General features: G+C 34.4%; 3 protein-coding genes across 3 annotated transcripts; 1 reads left to right on the top strand and 2 right to left on the bottom strand.

The window, feature by feature from the left end:
* Positions 1 to 1,191: 1,191 nt before the first annotated feature.
* On the bottom strand, positions 1,192 to 3,552 carry LOC106136290 (uncharacterized). Its single transcript, XM_013336785.2, has 4 exons — positions 3,162 to 3,552; positions 2,640 to 2,816; positions 1,801 to 1,930; positions 1,192 to 1,542 (listed from the first exon to the last, which is right to left on the bottom strand). Exons 1-4 carry the CDS (start codon positions 3,267 to 3,269, stop codon positions 1,436 to 1,438), a joined length of 522 nt encoding a protein of 173 aa, XP_013192239.2. The 5' UTR covers positions 3,270 to 3,552; the 3' UTR covers positions 1,192 to 1,435.
* Positions 3,553 to 3,750: 198 nt separating this feature from the next.
* LOC106136311 (uncharacterized) lies at positions 3,751 to 11,104 on the bottom strand. The gene is made up of 7 exons (XM_060948349.1): positions 10,907 to 11,104; positions 10,115 to 10,267; positions 9,385 to 9,559; positions 8,617 to 8,792; positions 6,311 to 6,451; positions 5,808 to 5,988; positions 3,751 to 5,178 (listed from the first exon to the last, which is right to left on the bottom strand). Exons 1-7 carry the CDS (start codon positions 10,991 to 10,993, stop codon positions 5,048 to 5,050), a joined length of 1,044 nt encoding a protein of 347 aa, XP_060804332.1. The 5' UTR covers positions 10,994 to 11,104; the 3' UTR covers positions 3,751 to 5,047.
* A 1,448-nt stretch (positions 11,105 to 12,552) lies between these two features.
* On the top strand, positions 12,553 to 14,920 carry LOC106136303 (uncharacterized). Its single transcript, XM_013336804.2, has 4 exons — positions 12,553 to 12,799; positions 13,500 to 13,706; positions 14,379 to 14,508; positions 14,687 to 14,920. The coding sequence occupies exons 1-4, from the start codon at positions 12,713 to 12,715 to the stop codon at positions 14,815 to 14,817; spliced, it is 555 nt and encodes a 184-aa protein (XP_013192258.1). The 5' UTR covers positions 12,553 to 12,712; the 3' UTR covers positions 14,818 to 14,920.
* Positions 14,921 to 15,414: the final 494 nt, after the last annotated feature.

The raw sequence follows: 15,414 nt of genomic DNA, 5'->3' as shown, positions 1-15,414 counted from the left end.
TGTTAAAACTCATTTACTTCAATTGCGTTTATTGTACGCGTGATATTTCTGTAGTGATTATCTTATAACTAGAGGTCATGTTCACGGTCCAGGAGACAGTAGTGTATTTTATTGTCTCAAGAGTGCGTGTAACTAACTGTATTTTAATTTATTATCTTATCACTGATATAACTACTTATGCTGAAATCTTAACATTATTGAACGCATACCTACTACTTTATGGATCCAACAGTTTAGCTTATGTATCTTAGCTACTTGCTCATGACATGACTTATATTGTTTTTGTGCTTTGACGTATGGCACAGTTATACCTTAGTGTTTTAAAAATAATATGTTTTGAGTAATAAATAATTTATCTCTTATTTTAATACATACCCAATTCTTAATTGACACAGTCGTAGCAACTCCAAAAATTCCATCTTTCTGACAAGAAATGATAATACGTAAACTTAGATTATAGCATCAGCCGTGAGAAACTGGGAAGTATTTAAGAGTTGTCGATAATAGTGTCCAATATCTGGAACATCATCTTAGTATTTAAGATTAACTTACTTAGGCTACGACTTCGTACGCACAATTTTCCGTTTAGCGTTCTTGTGAGAATTTTGAAAAATCATTCCAAATTTTAACTTAGTTATTTGATCACTCTGGCTCTATTTTTATAAATATGGATTTGAAAAGGTTTTGATTTTCTATTATATAAAGAGGTAGATAACCATTATAATTTGACCAACCGGTAATTTAAACATTTTTTCTACAGAATTATTACCAAAATGTTATTATTAAATATAAACACGCACGTAAAACGAGTACCTAAACTTGACCAGTACATTTATTATTCTTTTACAAAGATATGTTTAAATTTGATTTGTTACTAATCATAATTTTGTAGATTTTATCAACTTTTGTCTTTGCAAATTCATATCCGCAAAAATAATAAATTTCCAGAGGTTGTAGTCACGATTACAAAATAAAATGTATCCAGTTTACAAATTAACAACTCAAATTATTTTATCTAAGTATTATTTAATTCTTAATCTAATTATGAGGTTTCATTAGATAAATCTTATTTACATTAAGTATTTCATAAGATAACTCTAGCTTGGGATTTTTACATATGTACTATATACCACTTAATAATGTAATAAATAATATTAGATATTTCTAAAAAGTTGCCCGAGGTATCCCGTGACCTGATGACTTTTTTGCTCAAATATCAGGCTTCTGGGTACAACGCAACGGTTAATAGGGAGTATACAATGTATAAAGTTTATTGAAAGGCTTGTGTTTTTTTCTTAAGTAGATATAAGCTGTTTCTAAAGAGAAATGACGTCAGCATAGAACCCACAGAGCAAAGTCAATATGGCCGTGGTGCTTCTAAGATTGAATATAAGTGTACTCGTAAATGCCAGAGGTAGACAGTAGGCTGCTGGTTTCATGGTCCCGTCTGCGTATCCCGGTAGGCGATGTATTGGACTTCATTGGTCTCCTCGATCAGGTGGATTGTGTTGAATACCAGGAATAGGAGGTATACATTCAAACCTGGAAAAAATATACATTGTTTTTATTTTTGTTTTACTAACAAATCAGCGCAAGATATATACTGTTTAGAAAAATTGTCGTATCCGTCTTAAAATATTTACCTAAGAGCTTTTTCCGGTTTTGGAAAATTTTATAGGCTTTGCAACGCTCTATGCTGTATCCATCTAGCAATTAGTTCAAACGAATTATTCAGTTTTATAAACATAGGTTCCTAAAATGGGAAGTAGGAAGGAGAAGTATCAATTACAGATAAATTACCTAAGAAAAAGAAGTAAAATGTGTTCTCGATGTATTCTCTGTAGTCGAAGTAAAAGAGGTCCACGCACAACGTGATTAGCTGGAATCCCACGCCGAAGAAGAAGTATATCTTCAGCAGGATTTGTTGTTTCTGGAGAAAAAACTTTTTGGCATGAGATACGGCCAATACTTACCAATGTTTCTTTTTGAGGTATGTTACATTAGTTTGATTGCTAATCGATACTCTTACGGCAAAACAAAATATAATGAGGAAACCTGTACATTTAGGCAATTGAATATGTAACCATGATCAAACCTTTTTGATGTCACTAACTCAGATGCTTGGATAATGGCTTTCTACGTATTAGTTTCCATTACTAACTTTAAAATATCAAAACTATATGATGCACATAGTTAGAGCCTAAATAAATACCTATGTTGTTATGAAGTGGAACTTTAAAACTGCCACATTAGCAAGATTTTTTACATCTGGCAGCAAGAATTAAGTTATAGGTAAGTAGTTATAAGTTGCAACCAAATAGGTACATATATCTATCGAATTATTACACAAGATGAAATGAGGTCAAGTGATTAGACGAAACAAACAAGCAAACTGTCATTAGAATACGAAATAAAATTAAGCATGTTTAATATTTAATACGTACTTAATTAAGATAAACAATTTGTCATTTAGTCCATCCGCAGAACGTGCTTTTAAGTCTTTTCAAAAACATTGATAAAGACGTTACTATAGGTTTATACGTTAAATCCTGATTATAGGGCTAGGTGGCTTTCGAGTCTTCTAACTCTTAGCTCTGTCCACCCCGTTAGTTATAAAGACGAAGGATATGTATGATTACCCGATGAGCTCCAATAAGCAGTATAATCGTCATGAGGACGTCAACCAGCACGAAGGCGATGGTCAGCGGCAGGTGCACCAGGGGGTCCATGTCCTCCGTGTGCTCTACAGCCTTGCCCGTGGTCATCTGCTCCACCAGCAGGAACACGAGCAGCGGGAACGACAGGAGTGATAGTATCTGCCAAAAAATGTAACACTAAGCTACAAACTTTGAGTCTGTAATGTAAATAGTATATGCAATTTTTGTTGGTAATGTATGCAAATATAACTCTATAGTTGTGGGCCTTACAGTTAAAAAAAAATAAAATGATATAGATACGTTATTAAGAAAAAGGGTTTATGTTATTGGAATTTTCTTTCAGGCGATGCGATAGGCTAGCAACCTGTCACTTTCATGATCTCTGAATGTATATTCCATTATAAATTATTCAGCTGAACGCGGTTTTTGAATGCCGACTTTTGGCTGTGTCTATCTTGTATGTTGTGAATTTTGATAAGATATGTATTTTTTAAGAAAACTTACTAAATTAACATATCCAAATATAGTAACTCCTTTTCTAATGGGCACGCAAAAACAACACTTTCTCACTATTGGGAATCTCGGACACGTAGTTTTGCACATTTTTATCATTTTTATAATGTTCCTTACAAAGGACACTCCACATCAAATCAGAGGTCTGACTACCAAGATTATAGTTACAAACTAAAATTGCCGCCTTAGTTTAAATAGGTTGCTTCCTGCCTTTTCTTGGGTTCGCTGGTCTGGCGATTTTATGGCTTTTACACAATACATTGATGCTTTTGGATGAAGCGTTTGTTTTAGTGCTGTCTATGTAGACCCATTGGTATTGAACCTTGTTTTTTATTTACCAATATATCTGGTTTGTATTTATATCTCATGGGATGTTACTAAGTTGAAAAGAGACTAGGAAGTATGGTTTATAAACAATATTGTTGTTAAAAGAGTTGGAAGGTTTTCCTTCATTTGTAAATTTCTAACAAATGACAATAGGTAGGTACGTTCTGAGTGGGGGACAGTTTTCTAAATTAAAAAAAAATTGTAATTTATGCGAAATTTATATTTAAAAAAAAACTTAAAAAAATTGGTTCTGTGCATATGCAGACATGCTGGCCGTAGTAAGTTCAAATTAGAAGTACCTAGGGGAGCGCTAAGAAAGAAAATTTATCTGAAATGAACATGGCAAAAGAAAATATATACACAGGCGGATCTGCGGACATGATCTTATAAGTAAATACCTACATTATAAATAAATTATCTGTATTTCTGGAACAGCATGATAATTAGACAAAAAGTATATAATTCTTTACCAGCCTAAAAAGATAAAAGTTTGGTGATACCTACCTCAATACTGAAAAATGAAATGACAAAAAATAAAGCAGTAAAATTGAGATTAGTAGATATAGTATAGATAACTTAAGCATATAAGAATGAAAAAGGGAAATAAATGTAACGACGAATTTTTGATTTTACATACATACATACATACATACATACATATAGTCACGTCCATATCCGTTGCAGGCTAGACAGAGCCAAGAGTCTTGAAAAGACTGATAGGCCACGTTCAGCTATTTGGCTTTAAGATAGAATTAAGATTCAAATAGTGACAGGTTGCTAGCCCATCGCCTAAAAGAAGAATCCCAAGTTTATAAGCCTATCCCTTAGTCGCCTTTTACGACATCCATGGGAACGAGATGGAATGGTCCTATTCTTTTTTATATTGGTGCCGGGAACCACACAGCACATTTATTTTAAGTCTTCCTTTTTTTGTACACTTGTACTTGTACTTACGTATGTATTTTATGGAACATACCTATTCCTCTGTTGGAGCGAGAAAACTTATAAAAAATATACTTATATGTATAGTATAAGGTATTTCTATTATTTAGTATTTTATTACATGAGATCATACATGTACAACGAAACTTTAATTTATTTCCCAGAAACAAAAGATTGGGATTTGAACATTTGACATTAAACAATATTGGGAATGATTAACAATTTGCCAGTAATATTCAAAATAGCAATGCTGCCAGGCTTCTGGGCACACTCATGTTGATGCTATTCAGGGACTGTACAATTTGTAAACATAATTTTAGTTTGTAATCATCTTTGTTATTAAGTACTTAATAGGTAAGCTGTGACACGACAGGTTGTTAGTGGGCTGACAACAGTTATGATTTTGTTATTAAATAAATTGTAGTGTTCAATGTTCATTTCATCCACTTTTCAAAATATTTAGTAGTAGGTATTTAAAAATGGAACAAAGGGTCGATTCACGAGCGTTGATAAAATAGGTATGTTTTATCTTTTTTACTCTACGGTTAACCTTAAAGACATGATTCGATCCGTTCGTGAGTAAGGGGGCATGTCTTTGAAAGGGCAGACTATGTTATGTTGATGACAGCAGTGCATGGTTCTTCAGGATGGCAGGTGTGGTTGAAGAACTGAATGTTGGACTTGTCTTGTAGTTTGACCAGCTCGGATCGCACCAACAAAGTTATGTATGCTTGTAATACTGTAAATAAAAGTCGATTTTCAAGTGATGGCAATAATATTATAGGTAAACAAGTATAGTGTAAGGCGGTTCTTAAAAATGTCTATAAATCAAAAGGTCAAGTCAAAGATATACTTACCCGTTAAGCTTTTATGAAAAGATAATTGAATTTGGATGAACAAAAGAAGGGATCATAGCAAGTGACAGTACCTATTATAACTTTTTTTTCGGGATAAAGGTTTGTAGATATCAGTATAAAATGTAGGCTTAAGATCCAAATAAATCCTACAAAGTATCTATTGCCCCTTCCTGTGAAATTCTTAGAGGTCCCCGAAAGTACACTTACCACTAGTACCTATAGAATTGGAAATTTCTCAACTATCTTTTGGTATATTCTAAAAAAGGCAAGCCATAAAACTTTCGCTTTGTCATTTATCAGCATCTTCGGTACATGCTTGAGTTGTGCATGCTTGAGCGAATGACCAATGTTGATGATATGAACAAGACAAAAATTTTATATGACATAGTGTCGCTATTAATAAATATGCAATTTCAATATATTTTTCCAAACTACTTGGTTAGATAACTAGGAATTCTTGTCCTTGTAGTCAACTTTAAACTCTAAAGCCATAATTGTACAATGTACTCACATAATATACCAAACGTCGCCACAAAATTAGTTACAGCGACATCTAAGAAGAGAACAGCATACGTTCCATTAGTGTACAAAAATAGGGCGGTAAACACTAAATCTATAATAAAACAGCATAACATCATCCCCATTATGACCTTAGTGTATATGTAATAGAATTTGAATAGTCTTTCGTGTTTCTGAAACAAACAAGTTCATTATTTATAAAATTCTAATAAGAAAAGCAGATTTTATTAATGGCACGCGCCTCCGGCAGATTTACGTTTCAGAATTGAACAAAATAATAAGTATACGAAATAGGTGAGCAGGGTAACAATTAAGATTAATTAATTTACTAGAAACCCGTGTTGTTCTAAGAGATTGACAGACCTCTTCGGCACAATGAAAACTTAAACTTAAAATTTTAGATAAATTACTTATCCTAACTTTGTATTATCTTACGAATGATATTATAATATCGTTGTTAGAAAGTGTATAAGTATTTGTTAGAGCATTACATACCTTATGAGTTGCTATTACAAGTACTATACTGAAACTGAGGTCTACTAATAACACCGTCAAAGAGATGGTTAGATAGAAGTTTCTTGTAAGGAACTCCCATGCGTTCACTAGTACATAAAATAAAAGTATTGCTTCTGTTATCTGTAATTGAGAATATATTTATTTGTTTCTAAATCATCAAATTAAGTATCTAAATATTAACAAACAAATTATTAAGTATGTTTTAATTAAGTAATATGGGTGGTATGACATTAACAATTGTAATTACTTAAGAATTTTTAGGAATTCAAATATAATAGCTATATTACTGCCCAAGTTTTTCATAAAGTAAGTTTGCCAATAATTGTCCCGTATCTAGCTAGGCCCATGATGATTTTAATTAAAAACATTAATTACAGTAAAACTTACCACTTTCAAATATCCCCAAATTTGTAGTCCATGTCTTAAGGGGACACAAAAACAACATCGTGTTATTTTAGGTAAGTCGACATACATATTTTTATATTTATAAATTAACTAACTCTTAGTTTAAAAAAGTACGCGTGGGATGAATCGTTTAATAACTAACTGTAATAAATAATTGTGCACGTATATTTATATGAAAACAAATTATTTTATCGCTCACATGTGGCATATATGCAGATTTTATTTAATGTCTATATTGACCATGATATGTTTATTAAACAGAAAGATAACGGATTGTTGGAATTTCGCTCGAATCATTTTTTATACATGGTCAACATGTAAGTGATAATAATATTTATTTGTTTAAGTACATGAAATCCCGGTTACAAGTTGGGAATCACATCAGTATTTCCACTACCTATTTCTTTTTGTGACTCAACGTCACGATATATCGTCTGTACCGTATCTATTCATATTCGTGTGAAAAAGCAGAATATCATCATCGCTAGTTAAAAAGAACTTAGTAAAACTTAACTAAACTACTACTACTACTAAAGAGAATTTCGACATATCCTTCGTAAACTTACAAACATACATTTAAACATTCCAAATTCTGGCTTGTATATAATACTTAACTGCTATTGTACGTTGTCTGTCAAGCATTATCATTCTCATTCCATTCCAAAAATATCCATAACATCTGCTTCCCATTGGGGTAGGCAGAGACTATGGATTTCCATTTGCTACGATCCTACAGACCTCCTATGCTTCCTTTCCACATACTACTTTTTTCATAGTTAATTGTATGTTACGGGTGCTCTCTCAACTCACATGACCCAGTCAGTCATCACGTGACCTGTCCTCTCGAGACACAGTCAGCCATCAGGTGACTTGTCCACACAAGAAACAGTGACAAGTGATCACGTGAATTTGTCATCACGTAACTCTGTCATCACGTGAATCTGTCATCACGTAACTCAGTCATCTCGTTACTTTGTCAACACGTTACTCTGTTATCCATTAGTCAGTCATCGTATGACCTGTCATCAGGTGACTTGTCATCATGTGACCTGTCATCACGTGACCTGTCATCACGTGACCTGTCATCACGTGACTCTGTCAATACGTATCTCAGTTATTGTACTCCCGTCTCCGAGTAAAAAAACATCAAAATTTACCACTGTTTATATTATTTACTATATACACTGATACCTTACTTTTTCTTTGAACTTGAAGGCCCGATTCAAGAACTTTAATAAGGCTTATTTATGCCTACTTACGAGAGAGAGAGAAGATAAGACGTGAACTAGTTGCTCCCAATCCCAACACTTTGTTGAAATTCGTGTACTACGCATAACCATACTTGTCATTTTTAGGTGACCTTGTGACCACACAAAGCTACGAGGTAAGTTATTATAGGTTATAAGCCGACGACATCGTCAATCGTAACTGGTCGCAAAACGTTGCCGCTTTGGCACTCTATATCAGTCTATATCTCAGGAATATAATTCTAATTTAGAAATTAAACTACTATTTTGAAAACAAAAACGCCAGAATAATCATCATGAGGTATTATATTTTGATGTAAAGAATGAAAAATGGCCCTGTAATGGCCCTGTTACTTAGATTAAATTTTATTATTTTCGTCATTATGCCTATGCTTACATTACATTACTAATTACTAAGTTATTACAGTATAACAATGAACTTAGAAAAATATAGCTACTTACTGGTAATATCTTTTAAACATCTTAGGTTTTCAACATATGTACCACAATCCTAACTTAGTTGTTTTGTTGACTGTACCTATGTATGTATGTAGGTATCACAGACCAAGGTATTATAATAAAAATCAGACAATTTCAAATAAAGAAAATTGGTGGGCGTACATAAAATATTTATTGGTTTTCATAACATATAGTCGACAGGGTGGGGTCGTCTGAAGTCGTTGAATGTTTTTTCTCCACATACGCGCTGCACTCGGCTTCTCCTGCATGGTTGCTGAACTGGATATTCGTGCGGTCTCGTAACTTGTACAACTCGGACCGGACTAGCAGAATTATATATACTTGCTCCACTGAAAACATGAATCCTATTTAGTGTTTATATTGGCGTGTAAAAGTCAATCAATGGAAAACCTTCTAAACTTCAGTTACTCTTTTAGGCGATGGGCTAGCAACCTGTCTCTATATGAATCTCAGTTATATCATTATATCATTCTGCTCAACGTGGCCTAAGGCCTCTTTCCCGGAGGGCGGAGACCACATCTCTCCACTTGCCACGATCCCTGCATTCTTCTTTGTACATGCAAACTACAAAGTCTCTTTCTCTCTTCATACATACATACATACATAAAATCACGCCTCTTTCCCGGAGGGGTAGGCAGAGACTACCTCTTTCCACTTGCCACGATCTCTGCATATTTCCTTCGCTTCATCCACATTCATAACTCTCTTCATGCAGGCTCGGCGGTTTCGGGTACTTTTGACCTGACCCTTTACCAGGACGTCCTTAATTTGATCTCTCTTCATCTTCATTATTTTTAATATTATAATATCCAGATTTCTATGGTTGGTATTGGTAGTTGTTGCAAAGTGGTGCAAGTAATTAAAATATTGTAAAATAAAAACAGCTTCGTAATTTTAAAGTTTCCTGAACAATATACTTACTTAATAATGTAATTGATGATGCGATGACCAATATTAAAATTTGCACAACGTACGGATGAGGGTAAGACATTGCACTCATAAACATTTGTACTATATGTAGTCCACAGATCATTACAAGAAATACCAAGAAGACTATAGAATAAATAAAGTATACATAGAAAAGCTTATCGTGTTTCTGAAAATAAAAAATACATAGGTATTTTGTGTGAAGAAGAATAAATATTAAAAAGAAATGCTTATAATGGTACAAGCACGGTTAAGAAACCAAGTACTTAAAATAAAGCTTGTTATTAGAACGCACAGAATCATTAGGTTTATTTTTTACTAGCTTCCGCCCGCAACTCCGTCCGCGCGGTTGTCGGTCTTCGCGTGTATGGTTTATTTCTCCATTTTTAGTTACTTTGACAATGACATCTTATAAATATCTATTGGACCCAAATACGGCTAGGCCTATAATAATTAAGGAGATCCCTCTATTGAGCTACAGCTGTTGAGCTCGCGTTCTGTAGTAAGTATTTTTTTCATAGTAATTCTGACCTTGATAAGTAGCATGTAGCAGTAAATTACTGACAGTGCCAAAAAGTTTGCAAAAATATAAAAGTGATCGTGACAATGCGACAGAAAGTTAATTGAGAGCTTCAGCATACACAACATTGTTAGTGAGCTCGTTTTTTATCAGATTATCAGTAGAAGCACTTATATTAATAAGCAAAGAAAAATTATTATCTACCTTATGAGCTGCCACCACTAGAATTACTGTAAATATATTATCAATTATTTGTGCAATGACAAATAGTATGAGCCCCACCGGGGTCGACAAAGAACGGACACTTATTTCTACAAATCCATTGATGACAAATCCCCATAATACAAGTGACAGTATCTGTAAACAAGGTAAGTAACATTAAAAAAACAACATCCTCCTGGCGTAAGTCCTGGTTGTATCCTCGCCGCTCTGGAGAGGACCCCGAGGTGTGCCTATGACGAGCCTGAATTGAGTAAGTCAGGTTTTTACAAGAAGCGACTCTCGTTTGCCCTCCGCAAACTTTTCAGGGAAACTTGACCCAGATTTAATTAAAGTTACCTACACATTAAAATGCCTTAATGTGAAGTTTCCTTAAAAAGTTTTTCGTTAGCGTAAAATAATAAGAGTTTAAGTACTGTAATACTGTAATAGGTGTAAAATGCATTTTGGATGTAGACCCTACCATCTTAAGGAATAAAGATTATATGCCTGTCCTCCCCAGAAACTAGCTGGAATATATTTTTAAGATGTAAACCGTCTTTATAGGTAAATCTTTTACGAGTGAATTTTTATGAGCGTCTAAGGATATAGTACCTTATGAGTATTTACTTCCGCTCATCTCCGATCAATTTAACATATGTCTATTAAAGGAAATTCCTACATAAAAAGTACAAAAAAAATTACAACATCATACAATCAACATTGAAAACGATAATCTTTTTATGTTTAACACACACAATGGTACTCATGATTCACTAATAATGAAAAAATTCTTACCAACTTAATGTAACCCCAAGACATGAGGCCTATTCTCAATGGAGCACAAAAACAACATCTTGTGAATTGTGGTATATCAGTATACATTTTGTAAGACACAAAAGTAAATTTTTAATTAATATGAAAAAAAAAACAAGCTTTTGAATTGGTCGGTATAATGCGCTAAGAGACTCGATCCGTTGTGGTTTAAATACTAAACAAATGATACGCGCCTGAGTGTGCGCCTACGCATTGAGATAACTATAAATAATGAGTTATTTGTTGGGATTTTCTGAACTGTGAACATTACTGATTAGATCACGCAGCATACAGTTTCAATATAGGTATCATTGGTCTTCCCGTCATTCTTTTTTTATTTACAGAGATCTGAAAGTTCGCCTAGGTATTTAGAGAACTGCTCCCTGTTCTGGGAACTGAGAACTGTTGAAAGGAAAAATGTCTTATGTTCTCTCTCTTTCTACCACTCCTCTTCTTCCTCCTAGTTTTAGTCCCAGTTGCACCCTCACCACTCTGGTTAGGAGCCCGTGGTATGCCATTGACCATGGATTCTGGATTGTGTTTGCCAGGGTTTTACACAAAGCGACTCCCAACTTTCTACTTTTAATATATGAAGAGAGAAGATAAAGCTTTTCCTTTCAATGTTACTCTTCAACGGACCCCGTAGCAGTGAGGAGGTGCCACCGGAGACATGCAAAGATGGAAGAGAGCAAAGATCCGATGATGGCCGAGTAGTCTATAAAATATCATCATTATCACTTTATGATGAAATTATAACCTTTAATTTTTAGGTTAATGGGGAAGAGAGTCGTTTTAGTAGAGTAGTTTTTAAGATATTCCCAATTTAGTAAAAAAAGATTCAGTGTTCGCGAGGTCTAAGTACGCGACGAAAAACTAGTACCTACCTACATATTAGTATTGATGGATGAAGTTTATTGAATAATTTAGCTCTAAGTGGACTGCTACGAACATCCAGAGTCTAGGATTTGTAACAGTATTCTCTAGAAGGGAAGAACATGATTTGCTACGACAACGGCTACGATGGTGCTACGTGGAAGCTACGCAAATATTTTGAGAGCTGTAAGCAAAACAATCAATCTATGATGTCCATTTTTAATAATAAAATTTATTAGATGAATAAAAAATTATCTCTAGCCTTCTTCTTCGTTTCGGCGTTAGTCGCGGTTCTTCACTTCTCTGAAGAAGAGCTAGGATGCGCCTTTTTTAACATGATCCTGGATTAGATAAGTGAGGTTTTTACACAAAGCGGCGTATCCTTCGTGTCAGACATCTGCAATGGAAGAGCTATATTGAGGAATTACCAAGTCCTCATATATATCATGGTAACACAGCCAGTTTCCCGAAAGTACAGGTTTCCTTACGGTGTCTTCCTTTACCGGTATTGCATCGTTAAGCATTTATACTTATAACATAATTGGTATATGGCTGAGATATGATTTCGACCACCGATGCATGCAAAGTATTAAGCTATAGTAATCCTGAAAAAAAAAAGACAGCAAATTCCTTTAATTTGTCCCTTATTGGTAATATTAGCAACAAAACCGAAATGAACTCATACACTGACAAAGTGCCCATTCCAATTATCACTACCTTTTATCAGATAAAAATAGATATACTTTTGTACCTCAAATATTCACTGATAACTACAGGACTGTGGCTCATTCGGCCCATATTTTTGAGAATAGATTTTTGTATGTAGCTGAAGATTTTTTAATTTTTTAATATATTGACATAGATATTAATAAATATAACTTCCGTTTGTGATGAGTTTAACGTGACCAATACAGGATGTGCATAGTACTCCCACGATTTGATAAATGCTGTTTTTGTTTACGGTTGCGGACGGGCTCTTTGATTATAGGATATTTGTCTTTAGTAAGTGTAACAAAGCTTCATTTATTTATTACATACATAAATCACACCTCTTTCCCGGAGGGGGAGAGACCACATCTTACTTGCCACAGTCCATGCATACTTCTTTCGCTTCATCCACATTCATAACTCTCTTTTGACCTGACCTTTTGCTAGAACGGCTATGATTTCATCAAAGTACGTTCGTTAAGGCCTTCCCACTCGAAAATCCCATTCACACCCCATTTGTATATTTGCTTAGTCAACCTGCTTTCATCCATAGAATAATGAGTATTCTTTTGTTTTAATAATGATAATGTCCTGTCTATGATCTGAAAGTTTACCTTGGGTTGAATGGAGAAGAGTGGCTATTTATTGATTTTTTTTGGTCGTATTCAAAATGCTTAATATGTATTAGATATAAGTACTTAACTTATCAACACGGCACAGGGTATAAACATATTAGTAAATTTGTTTGTCTGTGTAAATAGGTAGTTAGTATATATAGTATAGGTATATACATTGGCGCAAATTGCAGTACTAGGTAACTAAGCAAAGTAATGATAATATCTACTTATTTCAAACCGAGGCACTTTTTGATATTTTGGTTAAATATGGTCTATGTAAAATTTAAAAACACAAATTAAACTAGCCATAAACTAAGTTCGAGACCTGAACTTGTCTTTTAAAATAGAAGTTAACGGTGCTTTAATTTATATTTCAGATAATATCATGCCTAAGCATTGGGACATTGTCATTCTCCATATACAAAGTGGCCACATATCAGCATGACTATCACAAGGACCCCAATACTACCCCAGAAGATGTGGCCAGGGCGACCTTATCCCTGTACATAACACTGGGATATTATATACTAGTGTTTTTGTTTCTAATTACTTTAAGTATGATGCTGTTGGTTGGAGTTCATACGGTTTGTAGTTTCTATTTAGAAATAAGAATTCCATTAACTGGGACCGCTATCAACTGTCGCCGTGTGTATCAAACTCCTAAAAAAGGCTCTTATGCAGGAATATTTTACACATAGGTGTTTTGCGCCGGCGCCTAAGCCGTCCTGCTAAGCCGTCTTGTAATACCGATACGTGCGAGTGAGTCCGTCGAGTCGAGGAGGAATGTGACTGACCTACGTTGTCAATCGAAAGCGATGGCTATGGCGAAGGCTTATAAACTTGGGATTCCTCTTTTAGGCGATGGGCTAGCAACCTTTCACTATTTGAATCTTAATTCTATAATTAAGCCAAACAGCTGAACGTGGCCTATCAGTCTGGCTCTGTCTACCCCGCAAGGGATATAGACGTGACCATGTGTGTGTGTGTGTGTGTGTATTTTTCTCGACAAGCAATAGAAAATAAATACTTAAATATAACCTCCCGGATATTTCGAGAAGGCATGAGAATTAGAATTTCGAGAGCATAAAATCCAAAATTAAAAGGGAAATATTTAGTCAAATGTAATGTTCTTACTTACTGACTGGATTATTATGTTATATTTTAATTGCTCTATCCATTTATCTTTTACAATAACCAACAAGTAGACAAGCAAATAAGTATCCTAAAGTTTTAAGTTTTGTATTTGTTATTTCCAGAATAAGCCTAACCTACTGAAGATCTACTTCAACGCCGGTATGTTCCTGCTGGGGCTTGCCCTTGCCCTCGTTGTGATGTGTTGGGTGTTCGCGGGAATCATAGCTACCCTTCCTCTGCTGAAGTGGTGTTGTAAGTAATATATAAGTAGAAAGGACACGAAGTCCCTACTTCGATTATAAAATCTGAATATATAAAAGGATACATTAATAATTGTCCAAAACCCTTGGTCTAGGAAAATTTTAAGCTCAAATAATTTATTTCTTTCTTTCTTTCATTACATATCTAAGCTATGCTTGTTATTTTTCAGTAATTCACTTCTATTCCTTGCTGGTAGTTCGCAGCACATACTTGGAGATGGAAGAGGAAAACAAGCCGCCTGTCTATCAAATGCATAACATAGTGTACAACCCTCATCAAACAGAGCCCCTGATTGCTTAGTTTATCGTTGCGTCTAACTTTAAAATTAATTTAAATTACCTGATTATAAATTTCCAAAAATATAAAAATTATTGTCATTTTATTATATTTATTCTAATAGTAATATTCTTTTCTTGATCAAATTAAGGACGTCCTGGTAAAGGGTCAGGCCAAAAGTACCCGAAACCGCCGAGCTTGCATGAAGAGAGTTATGAATGTGGATGAAGCGAAGGAAATATGCAGAGATCGTGTCAAATGGAAAGAGGTAGTCTCTGCCTACCCCTCCGGGAAAGAGGCGTGATTTTATGTATGTATTTTATGTTATTCTAATAGTGTGTACAACACATTATTTAATGTGTACAACCTTCATCCAACTGAGCCTTGTCACAATCAAAAACACAAGTCTTTTAAACTCATATTTGTTTTTTTTTTTATTATATGCTAGTTTTAGCAAATATGCTTAGTGTGTGCGAACAGCTTGGCATTATGGTATAGATCTACGTGCAAAGCAGTTTGGTCATGTGGTGATAATGAATGAAGCAGGTTGATACAATTAGACAAGGCCTTGATGAAAGACGAACGTACCTTGGTCAAATTAAGGACATTTTGGCGAAAGGT

This window comes from Amyelois transitella, chromosome 15 (assembly GCF_032362555.1).
Source record: "Amyelois transitella isolate CPQ chromosome 15, ilAmyTran1.1, whole genome shotgun sequence".
NCBI lineage: Eukaryota > Metazoa > Arthropoda > Insecta > Lepidoptera > Pyralidae > Amyelois > Amyelois transitella.
This window is presented reverse-complemented; position numbering and strand designations above follow the sequence as displayed.

What these genes read in the sequence shown, in the direction of transcription:
- LOC106136290 (XM_013336785.2), bottom strand. Translation starts at nt 3,269, where the DNA reads ATGATAAAAATGTGCAAAACTACGTGTCCGAGATTCCCAATAGTGAGA. An exon ending in TATTTGGATATGTTAATTTA is followed by an intron (nt 2,817 to 3,161) that starts GTAAGTTTTCTT and finishes ATTTTTTGGCAG; the next exon opens with ATACTATCACTCCTGTCGTT. An exon ending in ATTTTACTTCTTTTTCTTAG is followed by an intron (nt 1,543 to 1,800) that starts GTAATTTATCTG and finishes TATTTTTTCCAG; the next exon opens with GTTTGAATGTATACCTCCTA.
- LOC106136311 (XM_060948349.1), bottom strand. Translation starts at nt 10,993, where the DNA reads ATGTATACTGATATACCACAATTCACAAGATGTTGTTTTTGTGCTCCA. An exon ending in TAGTGGTGGCAGCTCATAAG is followed by an intron (nt 9,560 to 10,114) that starts GTAGATAATAAT and finishes TTTTATTTTCAG; the next exon opens with AAACACGATAAGCTTTTCTA. An exon ending in ATCATCAATTACATTATTAA is followed by an intron (nt 8,793 to 9,384) that starts GTAAGTATATTG and finishes TCATGTTTTCAG; the next exon opens with TGGAGCAAGTATATATAATT.
- LOC106136303 (XM_013336804.2), top strand. Translation starts at nt 12,713, where the DNA reads ATGTGCATAGTACTCCCACGATTTGATAAATGCTGTTTTTGTTTACGG. An exon ending in TTATAGGATATTTGTCTTTA is followed by an intron (nt 12,800 to 13,499) that starts GTAAGTGTAACA and finishes TTTATATTTCAG; the next exon opens with ATAATATCATGCCTAAGCAT. An exon ending in TGTTGGTTGGAGTTCATACG is followed by an intron (nt 13,707 to 14,378) that starts GTTTGTAGTTTC and finishes TGTTATTTCCAG; the next exon opens with AATAAGCCTAACCTACTGAA.